The sequence below is a fragment of the Cygnus olor genome, chromosome 2 (assembly GCF_009769625.2).
Source record: "Cygnus olor isolate bCygOlo1 chromosome 2, bCygOlo1.pri.v2, whole genome shotgun sequence".
NCBI lineage: Eukaryota > Metazoa > Chordata > Aves > Anseriformes > Anatidae > Cygnus > Cygnus olor.
In genome coordinates, this window is record NC_049170.1 from 66,304,436 (window position 1) to 66,329,945 (window position 25,510).

The 25,510-nt window shown below is 41.2% G+C and overlaps 1 protein-coding gene and 1 long non-coding RNA gene across 2 annotated transcripts in view; one reads left to right on the forward strand and one right to left on the reverse strand.

Moving 5' to 3' along the window:
• Positions 1-9,527: 9,527 nt before the first annotated feature.
• On the reverse strand, positions 9,528-13,945 carry LOC121064800. The gene is made up of 3 exons (XR_005816694.1): positions 13,530-13,945; positions 12,357-12,507; positions 9,528-12,026 (listed from the first exon to the last, which is right to left on the reverse strand). It is a non-coding gene; the product is annotated as an uncharacterized LOC121064800 (long non-coding RNA).
• Positions 13,946-15,104: 1,159 nt separating this feature from the next.
• The window catches only part of LOC121064427 (transmembrane channel-like protein 2), a 33,147-nt gene continuing 22,741 nt past the window's right edge, over positions 15,105-25,510 (forward strand). Inside the window, 8 exon segments of the mRNA XM_040545925.1 lie at positions 15,105-15,171; positions 15,481-15,528; positions 17,500-17,815; positions 18,556-18,708; positions 19,979-20,069; positions 20,999-21,080; positions 21,377-21,483; positions 23,490-23,588. Of these exon segments, the coding sequence (XP_040401859.1) occupies positions 15,105-15,171; positions 15,481-15,528; positions 17,500-17,815; positions 18,556-18,708; positions 19,979-20,069; positions 20,999-21,080; positions 21,377-21,483; positions 23,490-23,588 (963 nt within the window).

A 25,510-nucleotide genomic window follows, 5' to 3' on the forward strand; every position in this document is an offset into this window, starting at 1 on the left:
CCTTTCCACTTTAGACAGTGTTAATGCATTTAAAGGAGATAAAGTAAAGGTACAAACATTTTTAGCCACATTAACGACTTCTGCAAAGGAGTTGGTGGTGGTCATCCATACATAGGTTGCTTGCTGTCAGCCAGAAAGCAAACCTGGCAAGGAGGGTACATCTTCAGTGAAACCTACAACTCCCAAAGCTTTCTCAGACACTGCTAGCCATAGCAGTAATTTGTCAAAGGGATATTCCAAAATCTCATGTATGTCACTAAATCTTTCCATACCCTAATAACTATGTTGATGCAGACTTCTATTGTTGAACTCAGATTTGGAGACCAAGCTCTGTGAAGCTGGATTTTGAGCCCTGTCACATATTAAACCAGCTTGTACAACAGATAACATCCTCATATCATCAACTCCTCTCCACACCCTTCCTACTCTACAGAAAGTTTCTGGCAAGGAGAAAAGATCCAACACATAGAAACACAGCAAAGTATTCTGAAATAGCATGTTGTTGGGGAGGAGGTGGGGGTATCCACAGCTTGCAACATTGCTGCAGAGGAAAGATCCCACACTGCGTGGGCAAGAGCCAGGCTTGGAAGTCCAGAAGGAGAGTTTAACCAATCACCTGCAAGTAATGGAAGTGCATCAGCTGTTTGGCAGCCTGGCATCCTCCTGATCAAACTAGAGTCTTGCATGGGGCTTTTTTATGGGCAGAGTGCCAAACCTCTACACAGAGTGCTGGCTTGGTATTTTCAGAGCTCAGGGCCTGGATTCAAGTGTTAAGCAAGCTGGTAGAATTTTGTATGTGGTGCTGCTTTACTGTACTTTTTGATATGAGAGAACAGACTGCTGCCCATTCAGACACAGTTTTTAGGTGAACAATTTAGTGAACCCCAAAAAAGGATTTTCCATTTGGAGCATGAAGTGATCCATATTTTTATCAATAAAGGAGGGGTACACTTCTTAAAAGAACGGAAGTAGTAATGTGTAAGACAATTCAAATATTAAGAGAATGGTTTGGGAAAGCTTCTCTCTTATGTCTCTTGCTCCAGAGTTTCTAGATCATGCTTTAGAAACACCATGTTTAAGTTACTGATGGAGATGAGTTGTTGGATTAGATTAACAACTGTCCTGACCTAGCAAATCAATTTCTAAATGCCTACGTTCAATTCTCTCTTATCATCTTTCATATGTACAGCAATCTAACTTTACCTGTGTAGCTTCCAGTGAAGGAGTTTCACATACATTTTCACCAGCTACATGCAAGAAAAGGGATTTCCAGATCCAAGACTCTTAAGGAGTACAACCCCAAAACCTCTGAGCTTAACTCCTGGCCCTATAATGTTATTGTCTGAGTACTCATGGATGACCATAGAAGTAAGGTTTCATTCATGGTCAATACATATAACTATTTATATTTGCATGGTTTACATCACCATGTTGTGAACTTGCCTGCTTTTACTCAGGAACACAGAAACTGATGTATTCTTTCAATCACTTGCTCAGAAATACAAGCTACCAGTTCACAATGTTTTCTTGCAAAAGCTATATCAAGAAATATAATTGTTTTAAAATTCCCTTTGCTGTAGCATCATCCAAAAATGATTAGTGACCCTTGCAAATGGTGAAATTAGCTAGAATATCATTGCTTGAGGCATTAGCTAAATTTACTTGTTAAAGGGCAGCTAAGGATGTGGTAGCCAGTTTGCTTTTAATTAATGTTTTATGGGTTCCATATTAAAGCTTGTTCATCTTCTTAAACTTTATAAATCCCCAAGTTTTCCATTAAAAATTAAACTTCCAAGTGTTAAGGGAAATAATTAAGCTGGGCTTTCTTAATTGCCAAATACAGAATCAGGTACTGCCATCTGTGATAGCTCTTCAGCAAGGGCAGTTTTTGACAAAGATATGCACTCCCTGTCAGCAAGGATACAGAGCTCTTGGTGGCAAAGTCATCCAGGAATACTGATATCTACACTCACACCTGACTTTAACAAAAACTTAGATTTCCATGATCTACTATATGCTGCCTTCTATAATAAAATATGTAATATATATATGCCTTCAATCATATTGAAGCCTCTTCCACTCAAACATGAGAAAGTGAATAGTTAACCTGGACCAAGAGGTTTGAGAAAAAGATGGTTGAGGTGGAACAAAGTTAAGCCTTTTGTTCTTTACAGGTGAAGAATTCTAACATAACATTATCATAAGAAAACTTTAGAGGCTACAGGCCACTTTTGGGGCAAAATAGACTAATGGGCCCGAATCTGATCTATATCCCAGCAAATGCAAGTTTATGCTTTGCTCTGCCACACTCTGACGCTTCAGGACTCTTGTCATCTTTATAATGTGGATATCTTTTATAGGATATTATGCCAATATATCATCTTAAAACATCTTAAAAGTAAGTGTAACTTTGAAAAGTGGTGCCTTGGGCTACTCATTCCCCCATTTAAACCAGCAAAGTAGAGGAGACTATCACAGTGATGGATTACTGTCAAAACATGCAATGAGTGATGTTTTTAGATGTAGTAACATGGGGGGAAAAACAAACAACAAAAAACTGTCCATGGCTCTAGGCCATGCCCATTACCAGAAAACACAAAAGGGATAAAGAGCAAGAGTAAGCTCCTAAACTGGGGTAATAAATTTTCAGATACCCTGATAAGAGCTCTCCATCCCAGATCCTCACTCCCATGAATGGGTGAGCAGGAAAGGTTGTGTTTGTTTCCCTGGAATTAGATAGGACAAGCGAGTTTCAGCATAACGACAAAGGTGGTGTCATCTGCTGGTTAAGACACAGAAAGAAGTCCTGATGTTATCCCCAACTCTGTTATAAATCCACTCAGTGCTCTTCAGGAAGTCAGTGTTTCCACTTAGACACTTGTCTACTGAGGCTATTGGCTTGTCAGGGAAAAGGCTGTCATCTTCCAACCTAGATGATTCTGTGATTCTGTGATTCAGTGACATCAGTGTGCCCCATGCCTCTGCTGACCTTTGTCTCCTTGCCATAACAGCATCTGAGAAACCTTCCTTCAGGCTGACCTTCTGCAATGAATCCGTATCATGGTTAAAAGCACTGCAACACCCAGTGTGTACAGTGAACAGAGCTTTGATGTACCACAATGCATTTATTCTTAGATTCATTGCTTATATAGTGGTACTATCTACTAAGCATTAAAGATGGACCATACAGAAGAGGGGACTGGCCTGTGTATTCCTCCATGGGCTTGCTTGGTTGCAGCCACTGTTCCTGCTGCAGCTGCAGTTACTTATTTTTCCAACTTTGGGAGGCCTTCACTAACACCTCATCTCTTTGGCAAGGACAGGACCACAAATATGCCTCAAAGAATGGTGATTACTTCAGGAAGTTTTCTGATGAATCAAATGACTCACTGAGATTTTAGCCTTCAACACTGAACTAAAATCTAATAAGAAAAGCTTAGCAGGGAAAAGAAATGTTTATTTCACTGCAGAGACGGACTTCAGGTTGCAAAGAAAATGAATGAACTATACTCTGCTTAGCTTGAACTATCCATGGACATGTCATTTATCAATAGATAATGCAATTTATTCTTCTGACATTTGCCAGTGACTCTCAAGAGTTTTGATAACAAGACCAGTACTGCCAGACTCTAATTTTGTTTAGTTTGTCTGCTTAGTGGAAGTATGTAGAGAAAGAAGGGTTTAGCTCATATTTCTAAATTGAGAAACCTCAGTTAAATATTATTAACAATATAGTGAAAATAAATGCTGCTGGCTCTAGAAGGGTGGAAAAGTCAGAGAGAGAGACCATGAAAAAGCTTTCTTACCACTATATATACTCAGATGATGATGAGACTATGTCTGTGAACAATAGGAAATGTAGTTACTAACATGCACACAGAGTACAGGGGACAGAGCTAACTAGCTGCTAAGGATGAAGACTCTAGCTGCCTTTGGATATTTGCTTATGCATGCACCCTCTCTGGAGGTTAGCATTACTAGCTGAATTTCATCAAAGTTACAAGAAAGCCAAGCAGTCAACCAATCAATCCACATCTGCATCTCAGCTTCAAAATCTATTATCTAAATGGCAGAACTGAACTGTATTAACAGTCAGTTCAAAGTGCCTCAAATCACTTGTTTTAGAGTGACACATCCTTTATTTGCTTGACCCAGACAGAAATTAAGATAGGGATGTAGAGCTTGTAAAGCCACACACAGAAGTTGAGAAGTAAAAGTCCCAAAGTGCTTGTCAGTGTTATATTCTCTTGGTTATACTTGAATTTTCCATTATATATACTTGGATTTGACATGGTAAACCAAGGTCTACTCTGCTACCCTAGTCTACAACTCGTGCTGAAGCTGCAATTGGAAGGAGATATGCATCCTTTGATGTGCATCCTACCAGAGCAATTAAAGTAATGAGTAGAGGAAAAGTACATGGTACTATACCTCTATAGCCTAACCGATACTGCTTTCTTTTCTATGAATTATAAATTTCTATATAACACAGACATGCAAATCAAGTCTGGGCCTTAAAAGCTTTTGCTTTCCTTTCATTGTAGTATCAGAGCAAGCCTTTTTCTAGCAGACCAAAAGCATGGTTTTATGGCTAACAAAAACACTGAACAGGACCAGTGGAGGATTGCTTTGGGAGACAGCCAAGTCAGTGACCCAATAAAATGCAATTTCATTTGTTATGGTTCAAAAATATGCAGTGTTAGCCCAGTATAAAGATTTTCCAACTCACTTGAAAAAATCAGCGAAGTTTTAAAAAACATTTGCTGAAAAAATATGGTCAGCAGTGGAAAGGAGGGAGGGAGGAAAAGAGGGAAGGAGAAAAGCCACAAGTTCCATTATGCTGATGAACTCCTGAAACAGCTATGCAGCAAAATACCGCTTCTCCAGGACAAATAGAAATGCTTCCAAGTTCACATAGGGCTCACAGCACAGCTTGGCTGACGCCTCAACAGAGAAAATCATGAGCATAAGAGAACTGAAATGAGCCCTCAGTGAAGTCTATGTCTGAAGAAGTGTATTGGAGCTATTTGAATTGGGAGGTGCTGGCATGAAAGCGTGAATTGCAGTACAAGAAGAACCCTTGTCTGACAACCCACCACATTTCCATCAGAGAGTGAAACACCAGCAAAGTGTGTTTCCACACTGTGTCAACAACATGAAACTCTCTAAATGTATTGATTGCACTGTATGGTGTCACTTGAAATGGATGGAAAGGATATTTTAACTATCTCAACAGCAAAATCGATTTTACTGAGGAAAAAAGGAATGGAGGATTTGGAATTACTCTGTGTAAACAAATACCTTTTGGCAACTTTCATTAGACCAAAATACAGTCCTGTACTTTGGAAACATCCTAATTTTACTTTACAGAACATTTTGATCCATTTGCATTAGAGACTACTATACTCCAGGGAATCCAACCTAGGCCTGTTGAATCCTGTTTTGTAATGCATCACTCAGAGGGCTGCAGCTCCTGTGGCTTATTACAACCAGTCCTCTTATTAATTAATTGCACTATGGCAATGAGAGACCAAGAGAAGAACTGGGGCACACTGACCCAGTCACTGTATGTTCTAAATTTCAAAGAGAAGATAATACCTGCTCCAAAAACTTTGAGCTCTTCAAACCAATTGCAGAGGGAGTCATGGAAAATTGTGTTAAACAGAGGAAAATATGGTTCCCGTAGCAGTATCCTCATACGACTCTGACTAGCTAGTCATGCAAAGACAGCAAGGAAGTAGCTTAGCAGCTGGCAGGGCTGTTGCTCTGTGGAGGCCATTTTCCAGCAAATTGCCCTGCTCGGCTGCTCCCTCTGCATGGCTTTAAAGGATACAGAATCCTGTGGCAAATCTGCTACTGCAGGAAAGGATGCTAGTTGTTCCTCCCCACTGTATTTTTGGCCAGGAGTGGAGTGTCATCCATTCAGCCCACCACAGGTATCCAACAGTGCAGTGAATTTCTTCCTTTAATCTATTTCTTCCTTTAATCTATTTCAAAGGAGAAAATCACTCTTACAAGAGGCCAATACAGCTGTGATAGTGATTCCTGTATGGCACAGTTTAGTATGTAATAGACATATCACCACCTGTTCTAGCTTTAAACAATAAATCAGAGACAATGGAACCACCAGCTGCAACCATTTTAAAAAGATAAAGAAAACAGATAGAGGAAGGAGGTAGGTGAATACATGCAATACATGCAGAGAAAATGATTGTAGGGGAAACTTTCTCAAGCTACTCTGCAAGAGAGGGCTCATTTCTATGTTCTGTATTCTGCACAGCAGGTATCCATCATATTTTTTCCTTATGTTTTAGAGATAAACGGGGGGGGGGGGGGGGGGGGGGGGGGGGGGGGGGGGGCGGTGAGAGGGGACAGAGGAGGTAATAGAACTCTGTGCAGAGACAGCAAGCCCCCATTAATGCTGATTTCTTCACAGCAAGACCCTTTTCTGATACTAGAGAGACGGTAAGATTAAATGCAGCAGGGAGTACAATATTTTTCTCTATGGGCTGCAAATAGATCTGAGTTGGTGCTGAGGTTTATTTCATGCTAAATGAAAGATCTGCTTTTTACATAAAGCATGCATCTGCCAGCAGTGCAGCACCTAGAGCAGTCATACTTCTGAAATCAAGCATACATTGAAGAGCCATGAGTTACAGTCACATTAAAGTGATAGGCAGGCTATATTCTTTCTCAGCAAATCTTTTAAGACAGCTTCTCTGCCAATGAGCTAAAGCAATAATTTGACTATTTTCACCAACCCTCATGCAGAGCATCTCTAGTCAAACAGTTATAGCCTAGACTAAAAACTTAATTTTACCTTTTCAAACACAAGTATGTTTTTCAATATTTTTCTAAAAAAAAAAATTGAAGCTTGATAAAAATCAACCAAATAAATGATAAATCTCTTTGAGTATGTGTAAGAGCATGACTGTGAAAAAGGCTGTAAGAATATGCAACAGAAGAACTAAAATTTTGGATCTGATTTAAGCTTGTCATCTTTGTACCCTGATGCGACATCTGTTAAAATCAAGAGCAGCACACCTACTGTCAAGAGAGTTGGACCCATGTTAAGCACACACAGCTGGAATCAGGCTCAGTTTCTTAATATCTCACAGATTCAGTATTCCTGCTTTAAAAAATAATAAAAAATCCCATTGCAGGTTGAAAACTTTGCTAAGGGCTTCAGAAAAATATGAGGGCAATATGTGGGAATAAAAATGTTTTTGCACAGAGTTACATTGTCTAAAGGTAAGGAATGTGGTATTGAAATACGCTTGCAGTGATAGGAAAGCTTAGCAGACGACCTTGTAAAATGCAGACAACCAGACTCCTTAGAGCAATTAGGCGAAAATCAGGGTGTCAAGTCAGATAAGTGAAGAAACATTACCACTTCAAACAGTAAAAATGTCAAAAGAAATTTGAAATTTAACAGGCCGGCAACTGAAGGCCATGTATTGTCTGTGAAGCATCGGATAGGTTGTGAACCTGGATTACCCAGTCAATGGGAAAACAGGGGAGGGTCCCAGTCGTTGAGAAAGGAAGTATATAAACTGTACTATGTGACTAGTAGATGTGCTCCTGCTTATGGGACACCCGCCGTTGCAATCGCAAATAAATTACTACTTCACTGAGATCCTCGCCTGAGCCTAAGTTATTGGCTACGGAGTGTTTCTCACACTCTCAAGCACTTTACCTTGGAAGGGGTATATAGTGTGTTTCTCACACACTGAACTTTGGCTGCATAGAGTATAGAATGGTAGCATCATAGATTCATTGAGATTGGAAAAGACCTTTAAGTTCATCAAGTCCAATCATCAACTTGACCTACCGAGTCCCATCTCTAAACCGTGTCTCTAAGCACCATGTCCACACGTCTCTTCAATACCTCCAGAGATGGGGACTCCACCACCTCCCTGGGCAGCCTATTCCAATGCTTGACCACCCTCTTAGTGAAGAAATTCTTCCTGACATCCAATCTAACCCCACACCCCCACACCTCCCTAGGGTATAACTCTTGTGAATAGTATTTTTTTTATCATTCACAGAGTAGCTGAGACTGAGGCAAAGTTTGTGTGTAGGGGGGGACACATCACCAGGGCAGATGGCCTGCACCGACCGACGGGATATTCCACACCACATATCTTCATGCTTGGCGCTAAAAGCTGGGGGAGGGGAAGGAGAGGGAGGCTCTAGTTATGAAGACGTCCATCCTCCCAAACAACCACTACACATGTTGAGGATTTGCTTCCAAGGCCGTGGCCAAACATCGCTCGTTGATGGGAAGTAGAGAATAATTTTTCCTGTCTTTTCGCTTCTACATGTCCTTTGCTTGTTTTATTCTTTTTTTTTTCTTCCCCATTTAATTAAATTGTTCTTATCTAAACCTGTGAGCCTTTTTTTTTTTTTTTTCCATCCTGTTTTCTCCCCCTCTTCCTTTCAGGAGTGGGAGGGAGAAAGCAACGTAGTGGAGTTCAGTTGGCCATCAGTGTGAAACCACCACACTATAGCATGATGTAAATGTACCAGAAGATTGCTTAGGATGCCTATTGATTGTATTTCTCGTCCCCAAACAAACTGCTTCTGTTCTGTCTTAACTCGTTTTCAAGCAATGTGAGTTTTGTGCAATATCTTGATGTTGTTTTTGTGCTTCATTTTATTCCTTATAAAAACTTAACTGGAAAGCCAAAAAAAAAAATAAGTCAAAGCATCCCATTAATACAGATTTATGTTTCTAACGATGGCACAGGACTATGTTGTTTTGTTTTCCAATAGAAATTGTCTGTGTAGTAAGGCCTTGAGATAATTTTGAACAGAGATACTGGTTCTGACTCCCAGTCCCTGTTCACTGTCTCTCACCTCCTCCCTTCTGATATCTTCACATGTACTTCTGACTCTGCACATGCTTTACGGGAAGACCCCTCAAAGTCCTGTGCATCACTGAGCCCAGGATTTAGCAGAAGCTTTAGAGTTATTTGGCACAAATCTGTGGCTGGTGTAACTTGTCAGAGATTTGAGGAAGTCACTAAAGCTTTAAGAGCCTATAGCAGAGCCCTTCTGGGAGCTTTGTGCATTTTAGGAAGAAATAAGAAGCACATATGATCCTCTTGCCATGATTAGATTGTCAGGAAACTTTCCCTCAGTCTTTCTCTATCTCTCTCTCTCCCTCTCACTCTCTCTGTATGTACATATATATATATATTTTTTTTTTTTTCAGGAAAAAAAAGATTCCAGACAAAAGTGAAGGATTTATCTTTTTTTCCCCATGGAAATCCTCTCAGATTCAGGAAGAAAGAGAGGGAAACTCAGCAATCACATCTCTCTGTGTCTGGAGGGGCTGGACAAAAAGCAGCAAAAAGGCTCAACACCAGTGAAGGACATTCTTCTCCTAGACTTATTCTGAGCCCTACATTGCAGGCTTTTTGAGTACCTCCTGCAAAGCTGAGGGGCCATGCTGGAATTTCTCCTCCAGAACAGAGACGAGCAGATGTATAAGGTAGGAAGGGAGCCCAAGATAAATGTTCCTCCCCAAGAAACCTCTTATTCCAGAATTCATGGAATAAAATTGCTTTCTTCCCAGTTTTTCACATATGTTCTCTAAACAAGAATTTTCCTTATAGAAAGCCTTTATGATGAAATCATTCTCCACTTAAATCTTGCATGTGTATGTTGACCTTAGTTTCATGCTTTAGGAGACAGGCAAGAAATTTCTGTTATTTTAATAATTCCTCTGTTTTCTTGTCCTTGAAAACTTCATGACAATATTCACTTTTGGACTTCATTAATGCTTCTGAAAGAAAATGGAAAAACCTTTGTGCAGAAAAAGTGTGGGAGATGGGTAGGGGTTTCTGTCTCAGGTAGAAATCAAAGTGGTTGTCCAGCACCACCGCTACCAAAAACCTACATGCTGTGTTTGGAGAGCACTTAGAGGCATGTTCTCTTGTGGATTCAGGACAATTTCAAGCACAGGCTTAACCTGAGACATGGAGTTGGTGACGACAGCTGTGAGTGGTCAGACACAGGCTTGTGTTTTGCCCTAGGCTGGGGCATTAATAACTGGTGTTTCCCATGAAGCTGCTGGTAAAGCAGTGCTCTGTCTTCACACAGCTGGGCAATATAAGTATCATTTCAAGAAACAAAGAACAATAATTTATTGCTGGCTTCTACACAGTAAGAAGTAGAAGACTGAGGGCTGTATCCTGTGATTGATCTGAAGCTTGAAGATATCTGTCCGGCATGACACAGCTCCAGGACCTACCAGTGCACATCCTCACCTTTTTTTTTTTTTTGTTATTGCTTCAATTCTCCATGACAGGCCACCGGAATTAGCAGCCCTCTGGCAGTAATTGTTCTTTAGCTAAAATACAAACCAACCGCATGTTCAGAGCTTGCTATGATCCTTCCCAGGAAAATCTCAGTTATGCCTTCAGGCATGAGGTAAGCAAAAGCCAAAAATAGAACACTGTGAAATAATAACAAGAAAGAAATTGAAAAAGTGATGGCTCTGCCTCTGAGGACCTTGTGCTCCCCACCTTGGCTTGAGATTATTCAGATAAAGGTTATTTCCATGGGTAAAAGCACGAGGTGGCAAGACACTGAGCTGAACATCCCAAACACCATAAGATTAGTCTCACACATGTTCTCTCAGTGCAACCAAATGGTCCCTGAAAGTAACTAATGCCCATGGTGCATAAACAGCATAGGATGTATGTTTGGCACCTCCGGCCACAGTCCAGGCCAACCATTCTGCTTGGGAGACAGAGGACTTTTTAAAATTTGCAGAGACTGCAAAAAGCTGAGAAATTTCTTTGCCAGATTATGTTTAATTAATGAAACTGTTACCCACATATTTACAGCAAGTGCTGCTGATGAGTCCTTACATTCTGAGCATTTCCCTGATGCCTTAACTGAGGTCACTCCAGACTCCTATACCAAAGTCCAGAGCAACATTGCAGCATTCAGTCTGAATTTGTTTTGCAAAATAAAATGCATATTTTGGTCAACAAATTGGATCACAACTGTGCCCGATCCAATTTTATCGAGCATGTCTGAGAGACCCTGGAAAACATAATTATTTTCCTTCCCAAAAGTATGTAGCTTTCTTTAACCGTCAGTCCCACAGAAGTGAGTCAGTTCTGGGAAGTGATCTCTAAGTTTAAATGTCTGTCTCAGATATAACATTAGAGTTGGCTCTGACAATTCTCAACTTTTAGGCTCTGACCAAAATATCCACACACAGCTCAGGTATTACTGTTATTACTGAAAAACCTTCTCAAGTCAAGATTATTTATAGATGAGATGAATATTAAATAAATGTAATGCATGGATTAATTAGACAAAGCCCTATGTTAATAAGAAAGCAAGCAAGAAAGAAACACTATCTCATTAAGCATTTAGGAGCATGTTGTATGTGCCTCCAGGATTCAGTTACCCTCTCTCCATAACACAACTGCTTTTTATTTAACACTTGGAGGTGTGTGAGAAGTCTAACGTCCTTGTATGTTAAAGCTTGAAACTGCCAAATTATGTGGTATTAGTCACCAATGTGAGGAGAAACAAACTAAATAGTATAGGACCAGAAAATTTGTGCTAGAACTCCCTAAATTGCTCACGCTATGCATAAAATCCTGACATTTACATAAGTAATAGCTGGATTCATGACTGTGCATTACTTATTCATACCTTGTGTGGAATAACTCTGAGGTAACAGACTAATCCATTAATCCCTCTTCATCTGTAATCCTAAGAAATCATAAAACCTGCAAGACACTTTACCCTCTTAGGAAAATCAAACTCATAGCTGAGGATGATAGTATTTGATGCTGAAGTCTGGCACTGTTTCCCCACTGTACAGGTATGTGAGCCCAGGTCAGTCCTAAGCGGAGCTGTTTCAGGATCTGTTTGATGCATGGAAGGTCCTCCTGTGTGACCTCTCTCAGAACACAGATGTCCTGTTGCTCTCTCAGGCCTGCCATGATGGGTGTTTGTTGCAATGTTTTTGTATATATTTCCTTTAATGAAGCAACCTTCAAAGAAAGAGGAGCACCAAAAGGGCATGAAACAAAGTGTATTTTTCCAACTTCACGTACAGCATTTTTATAGACTATCTCAGCTTTTTTTTTATGAGTAGTTCAGCTTTATACATAAACAGTATTTTTTTTCACTCTTCCTGTTTTTGACCAACGTTCTTTGCTGTCCAGCCTACCTGAAATGCACTCCAAATGCCACACATGCAAGAATAGCACAGAGGTACAGGAAGATCTCCTTCAGCTTGATTCTGGGGTAAAATTACAGATCTCTAAGCACGTATCAAAAACCACGTCAAACCTTACCCTTTCAAGGTTCCCCAGGCTCACCTGCCCAGCCTGTCTTCTGCATCCCACTATCTGGCACTGCCTGGTCTTCCTCTGCCTCTCCCCCAAGGATATGTGTCACGAGGGTCAAAGACCTTCAGGTTTTTTATCATTCTCATGTGGCTGTAGATCAGCTGTAGGTGGACCGCTGCTTCTGGAGGAGGAAGGCAACACCAGCTGGAGTGGTTATTTTGTTTATGCTGATGTGAGACTCTCAGGCAAAGGAGACTGATGTATAATATAATACACCAAATCTGAAAAACAATGTTGGGATCTCACCTTACCAGCAAACACTCAGTCAGACATCTTAATAATCCTTTTTATTAGGACATAATCACCCACCACTATGCACCTCCCTCTTCTTCACATGAGCAAGCCCGATGAAGTTGGCAGTGTGAAAGATAATGATCCTTCCTTATAAAAAAGGGAGAATGCTGACACCAAGCCTCTAAGAGTGCTGTTTGGTTATGGTCAACTTTGCTATGTTTGACATTGTAGGTGCAGTGAATGGAAAGCAACATCGATAGAGAGCTTATTGCAAATAAATTGAGCAACTAAACAGCCATGTTCATGCATTTCCTCACATTAAATACAGCTAATATTTGTGCTCTTTCCTGTACTCTGGGACTCCTCATTAACACCCTCTATCTAACACACCTCTATGGTGTGGTGGGATCTCATCCTCTGTGCAGTGAGGGGCACAATGTGGGGGCCACAGATTTCCTCTGAGTTTGTTGTGCCCAATACACCTATAACTGCCATGAAAACATTGCAACCTTGCCATCACATCTGTGAGCTGGAGTACAGATTATAACATCAGAGGGCAGGCATTTTGGCTCAGCACAGGAGGCAGCAGTATTACCTGGCCATGTATTTGCATGTGTTAGCAGCTGTTCTGGGGGGCACCGTGTTTCGCAGGAATGGCTATGCAGATCTCAAAGACACAGTGAACCACAGTAAAATGTTTCTGCAGTCTGTAACACCTTCCAAAAATCATGTAACCAGTATCTGTGGGGATGCAAAGTCACATAAGTACTCCTGTAGCCCATGGTTGCCCCGTTTCAGATGAATGATGAATAACTGCCCACATGGCAGGGTGGAAACTGGGACACTCAAGTCACTCCTTCCTGAAGCATTTTGAATACCTCCAGCAATGAGATGCTCACATGAATATACCTTGAGAATGTAAGCAGCAGCTAGGTGTACCTTGCTGAAGAAGTAGGGTGCCCTAAAACAGAAGCAGCGCCAGCACCAGAGCAGTCCTGCAGAATTGTGATGTGCACCTGCACCCCTTTCATCTCTTAATCTGAACGGAGCAGTTGGTTCTCCAGAAACATGATTTTCAGTTAACAAAGGAAATTAAGTTCCCTTTAGAAAAGGGATGATCAGGTCTGAGCCCTGAGGCATTTGAAGTGGTTTGCAGAATATCTGGTCCAGTAGCCTCCAGCAGCTGCAAGTTGGCCTGGAGCAGTATTAATTCAATGGTCCAGTGATCACATCTGCAAACATTTTTCAGCCTACTGCAACAACAGGTAGGGTTACAGGTGAAACTTATTCACTGGGAAGACCTTTAAACACTTCAGCCCCAGTCAGACTCACAGGTGTGGGGAAGCATGGTGGAAATGCCCTGTGTAATGAACTTGTAGGGTCAGGGCAGTTAATAATGTATGGACACATACATTATAAATTATAAATAATATATATATAATTAAAATTATAATGCATTATGTATTTAGCTCAGACTAAACTGAGCTGAAGTCAAAGGTAGATCAAGCAATCCATGGGATCAGGCTTAAAATACTCAGAAGGTGTCTGTGGACCAAAATTCAGCAAAAAAAAGGATCTCCCATCTAGGCTGGCACCTCCCAGAAACCCAGTGTTGGGGATGCATCAATTTGAGTGAAAGCTAAAGCTGTTGCTGAATCCTTCTCCTGAGGCCAGCCGCTGGGGCAGACACTGTGGATTTTAAACCAGAGATAATTCAGACAAACCTATCACCACTGGAGGCTCAGCCCATAGAAAGACACAAGCTGCAGGATGCAACACAATACTTTGCGGTACGAAAGGACCTTCCAAATGAGGGTCTCGCATTAATTAATTAAGCCTCGGAGCACCTAGAAGGAAAATCTATCCCATTTTACCAGCAAGCACAATGAATCTGCAGAGGTCACACAGAGCAGAAGGAGGGAAAGAAAAACAGAGGCCAGCATCCTGAGTGCTGGCTCCTTACTGCCTCTATTTGTTCCTGAGACCCCTACAGAGGACACAGGTGGAGGACAACAAGACTGCCAAGAGGCACCACACTAAGATGTTTACTGAGGTGCAAGAGAGGGACTAACACGGCTACAGAGATTGAGGCAGGTCAGTAAAGAATATGGCATTAAGACAGCTGATACTTTCAAAGTCTGCAGCCCTATGCTTATGTCAGAACCAGACGTGACTTGTGTCTGTGTTTCATACGATACTGCCAAGCATCCACCATGGGGCTTTCCTTCATGTTTAAATCATGAAATGCAACATAACGCCGACAGCTGCCTTTCACAGGGAGAGGGAAGAAGAAGGGAAAGCATTTGGGTGGGCTGAGGCAGAGCTGTGCTCCTCTCTGCCTTCCCTGCCCGCATGGCTTACACGCAGGAGCCCAGCCACAGCTGGACATGCCTGTCTGCCCGCAATGCTGAGAGAAGGAGCACGTGGATGCTGCAAGAGAGAGTAACCTGCTTATGATCAAGGTGCACAGAAGCTTTGGTATCCATGCAAAAGACAGAGGCTGTCATGGGGAAGAAAAAGAAATGCACATTACAGGTCATCATGGAAGATGGTTGGTATCACTGTGAGGTCATTTCAGTTCAGATGCTGCCACACACTTAGCAAAATGTCTCAGGACTTCCCAAGCGCACCATGTTTCGTCTTTCAAAGACTGTGCAATTTCTGTTTGCTCATGCAAGGAATTTTTGTCTATCTGCTAAACTAAAGGGAATATTAAGAGTATCACTGTAGGAAAAGAATATAATGTGTAATCAATAAGGGATGTTCTGCCAAGCTCAGTTTGCACTTAAGGATCCACTGCGTAAAGCGTCGTGTAAATCCCAGCAACAAGTGCAATTACTCTTCATTCTTTTTCTTGCAGCTGGAATAGAGATTGATGGACAAGTCGAGAGTGACACACAGAGTGAAGGTAATGTAGAGATTAAACAATATGGTCTTGTTTTAAATCCAGGAGGTGATATCTTTCCTTTTTCTCTCTGGGTTTTGACATGCTCTACAATGGGAACCATTTTGTGAGCTACTTGTAAGCATGCAGATTTTTCCCTTGAGGTTTGATTTATGATAGCGATATGTAAAACACCAAGCTTAAGCAGCCTGCCCCTCTTCATCCATGCTCCTAGCATGGGAGGCTGCTGTAGCCCTTGTCCCTCTACAGCCACCCCAAGTATAACAGGTATTCCAGTAAAGCATCACCCTGTGAATGCTTTGTATTGTGCCAAGGTCCTGTTTGCTTTCCCTGCAATGCATGCTGCTATAATGCACTGGTGTCTTGATTAACCCTGACCACAAGAAGATAAAAATGAAAATGGATTGAAGACAGTCTAATAAGGAGAAATAGCTAAGGGGTAGGATTATACCACTAAATAGAGATAGCTAAGACTTATGATTGTAACAACACTGGGTAGATGATACGAGTGTCTAGACAACTGAAAAAATGGTTCACAACCATGTCTGTACGGTCTATACTATCCATAAAATGTGAGAAAGTAATTAGCAAAATGACTATGATTTTTTTTAAAATATATCCACCTTTCCCATACAGGAAAAGAAGGAAATAAGATAAAAGTAATAGATGAATGCTCCACATTTACCCTAGTATTTGATAGGTTGCAAATTAAAACTGTTATGGCTGGCTGCACAAAATGATAATTTTCTCAAAGAGTGTAGTTGGTCCTTTGATTTAGATCACTATCTGAAATTCAGCTGAGATGGAACATTACATAGTAAGTGAAACCTACCTAATGGCTCTCAAGAAATGAGTTGAAAAGTTCTTTCTCATTCCCAAAGACAAGTATGATTACCATCTCCTTCTATTTTTTCTGACTAGCAAGCAAAAACTATTTGCTTGTTATTAACTTCTATCTTTTAATGAAAAGAAAAATACAAATACTAAAATCCTCTTTGCTTCCATTTTCCTCTCCTCTTAGGCTGTTCATCTTTGACTATGAATCCTACTCCAGCACAATTTCCTTCTTCCATTGTAATTTCTTCAACCCTGGGAAAAAAAAATCCATGCCAAAACTACAAACTTCATTTTTCATGAGAACCTTATATTCATCAGTCAAATTTTGGACAATTAGAAGTGAAGAGAACCTGAAAAACTTTACTATTGTTTTTAATGTACTTGGTGGCAAAAGGGATGGAGGGGCTTGGAGTTTTTAGAATGTTATTTTCCCCTTTTCCATGATATTCTGCAATAAAAAGCATGTTGCATTTCAATCCTTTAAGCTGGAGATGCTTATTAACCTGGACAAATGAGTTTCTTATTTGCAATGCCAGTGAGAATAAAATGTGTATCAAAGATTACCCGTTTTTCTTTCCTTGTGTGGATATAGACCTTCTTATAGAAGGCAAAATATAGAAGCAAAACCTGGTGCTGCCTAAGCACTACCTTTTCTATATATAAATAGAAGACCTCCGTACCAAGTTTAAAGAAGTAAAGAGCTTTCAAGGACATTGCAACAAGCAGCACATTGCATGCTGTTTAACTGACTGCAGTTTCTGTTTCTGCTGCTCTGGAGTGTTTACAGGTCAGGAAGATATCTGTTTATGCTCTCTGATGGATGGGCTTTTGCTTTTGTAACTAAGCTCCGATTTTCTCATAGTTACACATCAGCTGCTGATGTGATAAAATGGGCCTTGCTATCTTAAATAGTTGCATACCAAAGTGCCGTATTTGGCTCTTGGGCAGGGCATAATGCAAAACCCGCTGAGGTCAACAGGAATCTGCTCATTGACTTCCCTCAGGTTTGCAGCAGGCATCCTGCTGGCACTTTTCTAATGAATCCTTATTGTGCCAATCCAATATGGAAAGCTAAGTGTTTTCCAAAGTGTTTTTGTTTGTTTGTTTGTTTCGTTTTTTGTTTTTAATCCCTTGCAGAAGATGAAGGAAAGGAGAAGACATCTAAGAAACAGCCCCGCAGGGAAACTGTCAGAGCAGGTAGACTTGAAAGAAAAAAGCCACAGAGAGACAAAGAAGATGAAAGCAAAGAGGAAGAAAATTGTCCCCAACAAAACAGAGCTTCTAGGAGAAAAAAACACCAAAAGAAAAATGGTGATGGAAAAAAGGCAGAAGCAAAAGAGAGAGACAAAAAGGCTTCTACTAAAGATCAGAAGAATTCAGAAAATAAAGAAAAGAAAACAAATAAAAAACGAAAGGAAGGGGAGAACAAACAGAAGAAAGGCAGGAAAAACAGGTAATTTGATGATCCTTTTAGTGTGCCAGGTGACAGACGTGCAGCTGTATGGACACGCCATGAGTTTGTGGCGTATGGGTCAGAACTACAAAACTAATAGCCTGCAAATACATTACTGCTCTTCCAAAAAAATACAAGGGCAAAAAACATTAACATAAATTGCCATGCAATCGAACTCTTTCCAAAGTTTTCTTTCATTACTGTTTCTCAGCCCAAATGCTTCAGATCCAGGCATGTTCTCCAGATTGGTCTATGGAAATGTTAAAGTTAAAAGGAATCTGTCACGTTTTCAAGCCTCATCCTTGTTAAATCTTGTCCCAGGCATGAAAAACATTTCTCCAGAGCCAGTTGTTGCACTATGCAGTGCTTCTATATCTGTAACATGGTCCAAAGCACTATGTCAGTTGAGTTATGGTGGAATGCAATCAGCTCTTGATCAACCATGCTGGTGGGTGCTGCATGCTCAGGGGGCACTGCCCCTCAGTTTATCCTGCTCCATGAGATCTGGAGATTTCAGTATACAAACACCCAAAGGCCTTCCCATGAAGCTGGCCACTCTTTCCTCCAGACAGTGGTCCCCATGGGATACAGACTGTCGCTTGCAGGCCAGCTGATGGTTCTGCACATTGCCCCAGGACACATGGGAGCCAGAGTAAACATGCCCACCCCACCCATGAGAGCTTCCCTCTAACTCCTGTGAGTTTTTCAATTTTGTGCTGTTAATTTTATGTCTCTCACAGTACTTCCTCTGAGTCTTCCAACTCATTTGATGAGGAATCACTGTCAGAGGAAGAGCTTGCGATGCTGATGGAGCAGGTAGAGCAAAGGAAAAAACTGATTTCCACCATGAGGAACAAGCCCTGGCGAATGGTGAAGAAGCTCTCAGTGCTCAGGTACCAGGAACCTTCACCCCTGGAGTCTTCACCAGCTGTCAGCTGCACTTTGCCTCTCCTAGAAACTACATTTTTTGCTGCTGTTACCATAACACCTCAGCCTCAGAAAAAGTGACCAGCTGAACCTGGCCAGCCCATTTGGGCTCAGAGGATCAGAGTTAAAATGTGGAATTTGATTTTCAGTCTCTGTAACCAGAGAACAGACAAGGTGCAAATCTGTTCAACTGATATCCGCTACCATGTCATTCTACACTTGTATTTAAAACCAAGTGACTCACTTCTGTCAGTCTACTTGTTAAAGCAAACTCTGTGCCCTGCTTTGCTTATTCATACCGATTGCTAGACAGAAATCAAAGCAGCAAGGTGCCGTATTACTTCAGACTTCCTGAGAAGGTGTTGCTTGGAAAAAAATAGTGTATTATTTGCAAAGGTTTGTGGATCAAAGATAACTTTGCTGCTCACAGGCCAACAGGGAAGGGCTCGTCACAAACCATTCCTACTTCAAGGCAAATCCCAGATCTTTGGTTAAAAACCATATGAAACCTCCTTTATCCCAAGAACAATTTCAACTTCAAAAATAGCATTGTAAGGTGCATACAGCCCCCTATGGATGTGGGTGATGTCCCCACTCTGCTTTTGCTAAATGGCTGCTCAGAGGTGCCATAATAGGGCTGTGAAGGTGGACAGTCCCTGTGTGCCTCTGCTACTCTTTTACACCCTGAAGACCAATACCTGCTCTATCTTCCCTTAGCATCAGGAGCCTTGAACACCCCAAAGTATTTCTAAAAATCTGATTGTAGCTCTGTACAGGAAAACTGCATTAAAGCAGCATTTCTGTCTCACAGGCACACTATGAGCCTGAGATCATTACAAATAAAATTTTGTGACCCTCAGATTCTGGAGTTCTGCAATAAAAGGAAAAAGAGCAAAGCAATATTATTTCTGACATATTTTCCCTTTGGGGTAGGACCAGGGTGAAAATTCTACCTAGTATCACGTACCTCTGTCCTTTCTTGTTATCCCTGGACCACTGCAATCATTACTACCTTCTAAGGAACCTAAATGAAATTGTTTCTATGGAGTTGTTTGTTGGAAGGAAATTCTGCATCTTCTTGGAGTTTGTTTTGCTAGAAAATATCATTTTCTTCTTGACCAATGCATGAGGGGAGAGAAATTATCATAGTCATGCTGGGTTCAAAGAAGCAGAGGTGTAAAGCTAAAGAGCCCCTTTGTTTTTTCAGTAATCCATGCTTGTTTATTTTCCAACTAGGGATGCGCAAGCTTTTGTTGAGAAGTTTGAAGGAGCCCTAGGAAAAGGGAAAGGCAAAAAGCTGTATGCGTATAAGATGATGATGGCAAAAGTAAGTATGGAAATGACAGCAGAGAAAAGCATGGAAACTGTTTATTTATTCAGCATACTTTTGGTAGATTATTAACTCATAATAGGCAGAAGGAATACTAGGATGTCAGGATAAAACTTCCTGTCCATGTTCAAAAAAATACTAGCCAGCTTAAATTCTATGATGATTATTGAAAGAGCAGAGGGAAATTTCCCCCTATCTTAATCTCATTGTCACCTTCCCTGGAGTAAGGAGGGATTTGGGTGAACAGCAAAAAGCACAGCTTTCTGGTTGTGATCTCCAGAAACCTTGAAGTGTGAGACAACGTACCCCTAAAGACATGAGAGGCCATGCCTCTTGGACTGCCCTATGGACTCCTGTAAAGTATCATCCTCCCAGTTAATGATGAGATGATGGGGGGGGCGTTGATGGTGTTTTCAGACTGAGGTTGATTACCAAGTTGCATGTTGTCATGGAGGTTATATTGAGAAGTGAAAACCAGAGCTAGACCTGAGCTGATGCAATCAATGGGAATTTAGATGCTGGTCTGATAAGGAAGGATCCAAGCTCTGAACTTTATCAAATTAAATTTTGTTTTAAAGAGTTATCTCTGCATCAATTCTTTCAATCCAGAGCTAGGGTTGAATTTTCCACCCCTCTATAACATGGTAAAATCATAGGACAACTGTAGTTTTCTAAAAGCCTGGGAAGGGATAAATTCAGATAACAAATATGAACACTTGGGGGATGAGGGGCTTTGGAGATGAAGGTAGTTTCTGAAATAGTCCAAAAGATCAGACCCAGATCTAGACCAGAGATTTTGATTTGGTCTTCAGGGCTTTACACCCACTTCTAGCAGTGCTGCCAAACCTTGGCATGAGGAAGCCCTACAGACAAAGCAGCCTCGCGCTTCACACCTCTCTACTCACAGCCATGTTGTCTTGTTTCAGAAATGGGTGAAATTTAAGAGAGACTTTGACAATTTTAAAACCCAGTGCATACCCTGGGAGATGAAGATAAAAGAAGTGGAAAGTAAGTGGAAGTTTCTCCATGCCATGTGACGGCAGTGAGACATTTTTTAAGGCAGTTTTGCATTCATTCAAACCGTGCTCCAGTTCCCCCGGTCCCTGTTCACCCCAGGCACCAGTGACACACAAGGAGCACATACACCGGTCTTTGGCGTCTCCACCAGCAGTGGGGACAGTTGGGAGGGTCTTCGGCAATATATGAGGGAAGATCTATGGGGTATATGGGTCTAGGTCTTGCTGAAGACAGCTTAGCCCCCCCCCCCCCCAAACTCCTAACCATTAAGTATCTTCTGCTTTAAGGTCACTTTGGCTCCTCAGTTGCTTCCTACTTCATATTTCTGCGATGGATGTACGGTGTAAATCTTGTCCTTTTTGGTTTAATATTTGGACTGGTTATAATTCCAGAGGTAAGTGCTTAATCCTCTCTGTAATATCATACCCATTGCTTAACATGAATGCGAGACTGTTGGCTCAAATAAGGATTTGTAACTGGCAGTGCTTTAGAAAAATGAAATGTGTAGGGATGATTGCTTACAAAGAACAACTTACAAGGATGTTACTGAGACAGGAGCAAAAGTTGCATTGAAATCAGTAGACCTAAAAGGCTGCTGAAGATCCTGCCCATCCAGCAGCTCACATAGGAACTCAGAGACCTAGCATGAAGCTATTTTCCTGTTTCGACTAAAGTGAAAAACACAACCTAGGTACAGGTTCATGTCCGTAAGTGCCATAAGAAATGGACTGTGCTCTTAAACATATTAAGAAAACCCCAATGACATTATGGGACATTTCCAAATGTTTTCTTCACCTCTCTGCATTTTATGAATCACAGTGAAGATAATGAAGTAGGCTCATATATAACTTCCTACATAATTATGAAGGACCAGAGCCATCAGCTGCAATGCAATCCTCACCAGATTTGATGAGTCCAGCTTTGACAAACATGCCATTGCATGAGCTTTCACAGGCTCAAGGATAAGGTCACACTGGAAAAACTGCCAAGGTTTCTGATGGATAGTACCAATGCCAACATCCCACCTTGGGCTCAGGAGCCCATTTGGGCCCTACAAGGGCCATGGTCTCAGATCAATGAGCATAGGAGATTCTTGAAAAGGAACCATCAAGAGAAGTAACAAATGGTGTCCCAAGCACTTTGCCAAATAATGTTTGTTTGGGAAGTATCCCTTTTCTGTATTTCTAGTTCAGATGATTCACAAGGATGAGTTGTATTTTTAGTTTTTGCATTTCTCGCTGTACTTGGAGAAGCAAAAGGATTTAATAGCTAACTTTATATGGTCATTTATTGAAGAATTTTTTAATGTAGCCATTATACCTCTGGCTAAATTACTCTGTACAGTCTTTAAAGGCTGTGTAATACACAGACAGTGGCATCTGTTCCGTTCAACACAGATTTTTATGGAGCGAAAATGCAGCATAGAGTCTCTCCTGAGGACCATGCTTTTGTTCTCCTTGATGGAGTTGTTCACACTACCAAAAGCAAAAGCTCTGTTTCCTCCCAGAATGAAGAGATGTAGCCATTAGCACTGAAAAATACAAATGTGGTTTGTGTGGTTTTTTTTTTTTGGTTTGGTTTGGTTTGTCTTGTTTTTGCGAACTATGTGTATGGTAGAGGACTAAGAAGCTTTATATAATTTGTTTTTAATGTATGCCTAATGTTACTCATTGCTACTGAGCTGTTACAATATGGAGAGTAGCTAGGCAATAAACATTTAGTCACAAATGATTTTGAAATTAATGAGATAGCCCTAAAAATAAGTGGTAGATGATATGCTAGGACCTTTCTAGGCTAGGAATGCTGACATATTTTGGTATGGACACCAGAGTCTGCTGGTAAATATGTTATTAACTCTCCATAGCCCTTGACATTCTCTGTGTGGACTTCAATAGCTGTGGGACTTGCTGCAAGGAGTGCTATGCATGGTGTCATCAGGAGAGGCTGTGCTATGAAAACTATTCTTTATGTCATTTTGTCATATGCTTCTTGCCCAAACCTAACTGCCTTTCACCTCACCTTGAGACCATTTTTCAATTCAAGACTGTATAATACAGAATCTACTGCAAGCTTAACCCAGTGCTCTTGACTTCTCTCAAAGGAAGAGTCCTGAATAAATAGATAAAACTAATCCCTTTATTGCATTAGACCCATGAAATTCAGACAAAGAAACCTCTTGCTAAACCAAGGACATTTAAACTGGAGCTGTTCATGGAGGGATCTAATTCATTAGCAAAATTAATTCTAAATATTTTACACTGCTGTGCAGGTACTAAGAAATAAAATACATATTAAAAATCAACCAAAAGCAACTCACTAAGGAAGAAAAACAACAAACAAACAAACAAAAACTACAGTGTGTTATACTACACATACATCTCTCTTATTAATGATCACCAGATCCTGATGGGAATGCCATATGGGAGCATGCCAAGAAAAACTGTACCCCGGGCTGAACAAGCAACAGCTATGGATTTTTCTGTTCTTTGGGATTTTGAGGTAAGTACAGGGTTGTTAATCATAAGAGATTAGTAGATCAGTTTAATACATGATAAAACCCTTCAGAAGTTAGTGAAGCTACAGGGATGAATTTGTCCTGAGGTAAACCAACAATGAATCTTTTTCTTCTAGAAGATGAAGAGATGCCCGCACCCATGAGTGCCACAGTGCAGATGCCATAGTGCAGATCCCCAGAGATTCCTGGCCAAAATAGCATATGTGTATTAAGACATATGCATATGGATTTGAATCCTTCCATCTAAAAATGTGCTTCCTGGCATATCTCATATGTGTTTGTATACACACGTGTATATTTCTTGCTTTATCAGGAACAAAACAAATGCACTTTTAGTCCAAATGGGATGTGTCACATCCCAACACAGAGCTGGCTAACACCACCCAAAAATGTGCTTTCTGGGGTTAATGAGGTGCAGTGGGGCAAAATAAAATCCACTAAGGCCAGTGGAGTTGTACAGCTCCATGCTGAGGGAAGTCAAAGCAGATTTAGGAACCCCATGCCCTTTTATCTACACAATAATTTTACTAATGAGACACCAGAGTTGATGTTACATTTTTGCATGAGCATTAATAGAAGCCAGTGACAATGTAAATTGCCCAGTCGTGAGCTTGGTGCAACTTACTTACACCACTTTCACAGAGTTGCCCTGTGAAGTCAGGCAAAAAAAAAAAAAATCTTTTTTCCAAGGAAAAAGTGCCCAAAGAACACATTTCTGCTTTATCTTTAGCTTGCATAGAACAAATATTGCATCTGTATCAACTCACTTTCATAAATGTAGAATTTTATCCTGAAAAACCAAAGTCTCTAGTACGAACAAGAGCCATTTGACTTTCAACTGAAAAGGCAACCACAACGAAGAAGAAAAACAAGAGCTGCTCCAACCCAGCAAGCCAGAAAGGAAATGCAAGCAGCACTCCTGGTTGGTAGGCAGGGAACATCTTCTCATACCACAGAGTTTGCTCACAGCCTTGGGAAGAGAATTATCCTCTCATCCCTACCATCCCCATGGGCCAGGCATGAAGGGATGCTGCTGCAGGCAATATCTTGGAATCCGAGTTTCAAAGCTGCTGCTTATAGAAACAATTATGAAATGCTTGTTGGTGCTGGCCCACACATTGCATGTATGGGACCCAGTCCTTCTGTAATAAAAACCATCACAACTTCGTTTGTTAAAACAAACAAATTAACAAGCTAATGTAAACCAGACAATTTAAACTAGTTTATTAACAAAGCTTCAAGTACTGATGCATCAAGAAAGCTGACAGGGACAGAGTTGTGTTCACCACCCATTTTCTGATGAGGAACCCATTATCACAGAATCACAGAATCACAGAATCATCTAGGTTGGAAGAGACCTCCAAGACCACCTAGTCCAACCTCTGACCTAACACTAAGAAGTCCTCCACTAAATCATATCACTAAGGGCTACATCTAAACGTCTTTTAAAGACCTCCAGGGATGGTGACTCAACCACTTCCCTGGGCAGCCCATTCCAATGCCTAACAACCCTTTCAGTAAAGAAGTTCTTCCTAATATCCAACCTAAACCTCCCCTGGCGCAACTTTAGCCCATTCCCCCTCGTCCTGTCACCAGGCACGTGGGAGAATAGACCAACCCCCACCTCGCTACAGCCTCCTTTAAGGTACCTATAGAAAGCGATAAGGTCGCCCCTGAGCCTCCTCTTCTCCAGGCTGAACAATCTCAGCTCCCTCAGCCACTCCTCGTAAGATTTGTTCTCCAGACCCCTCACCAGCTTTCTTGCCCTTCTCTGGACTCGCTCGAGAACCTCGATGTCCTTCTTGTAGTGAGGGGCCCAAAACTGAACACAGTACTCCAGGCGTGGCCTCACCAGAGCCGAGTACAGGGGGACAATCACTTCCCTAGTCCTGCTGGCCACACTGTT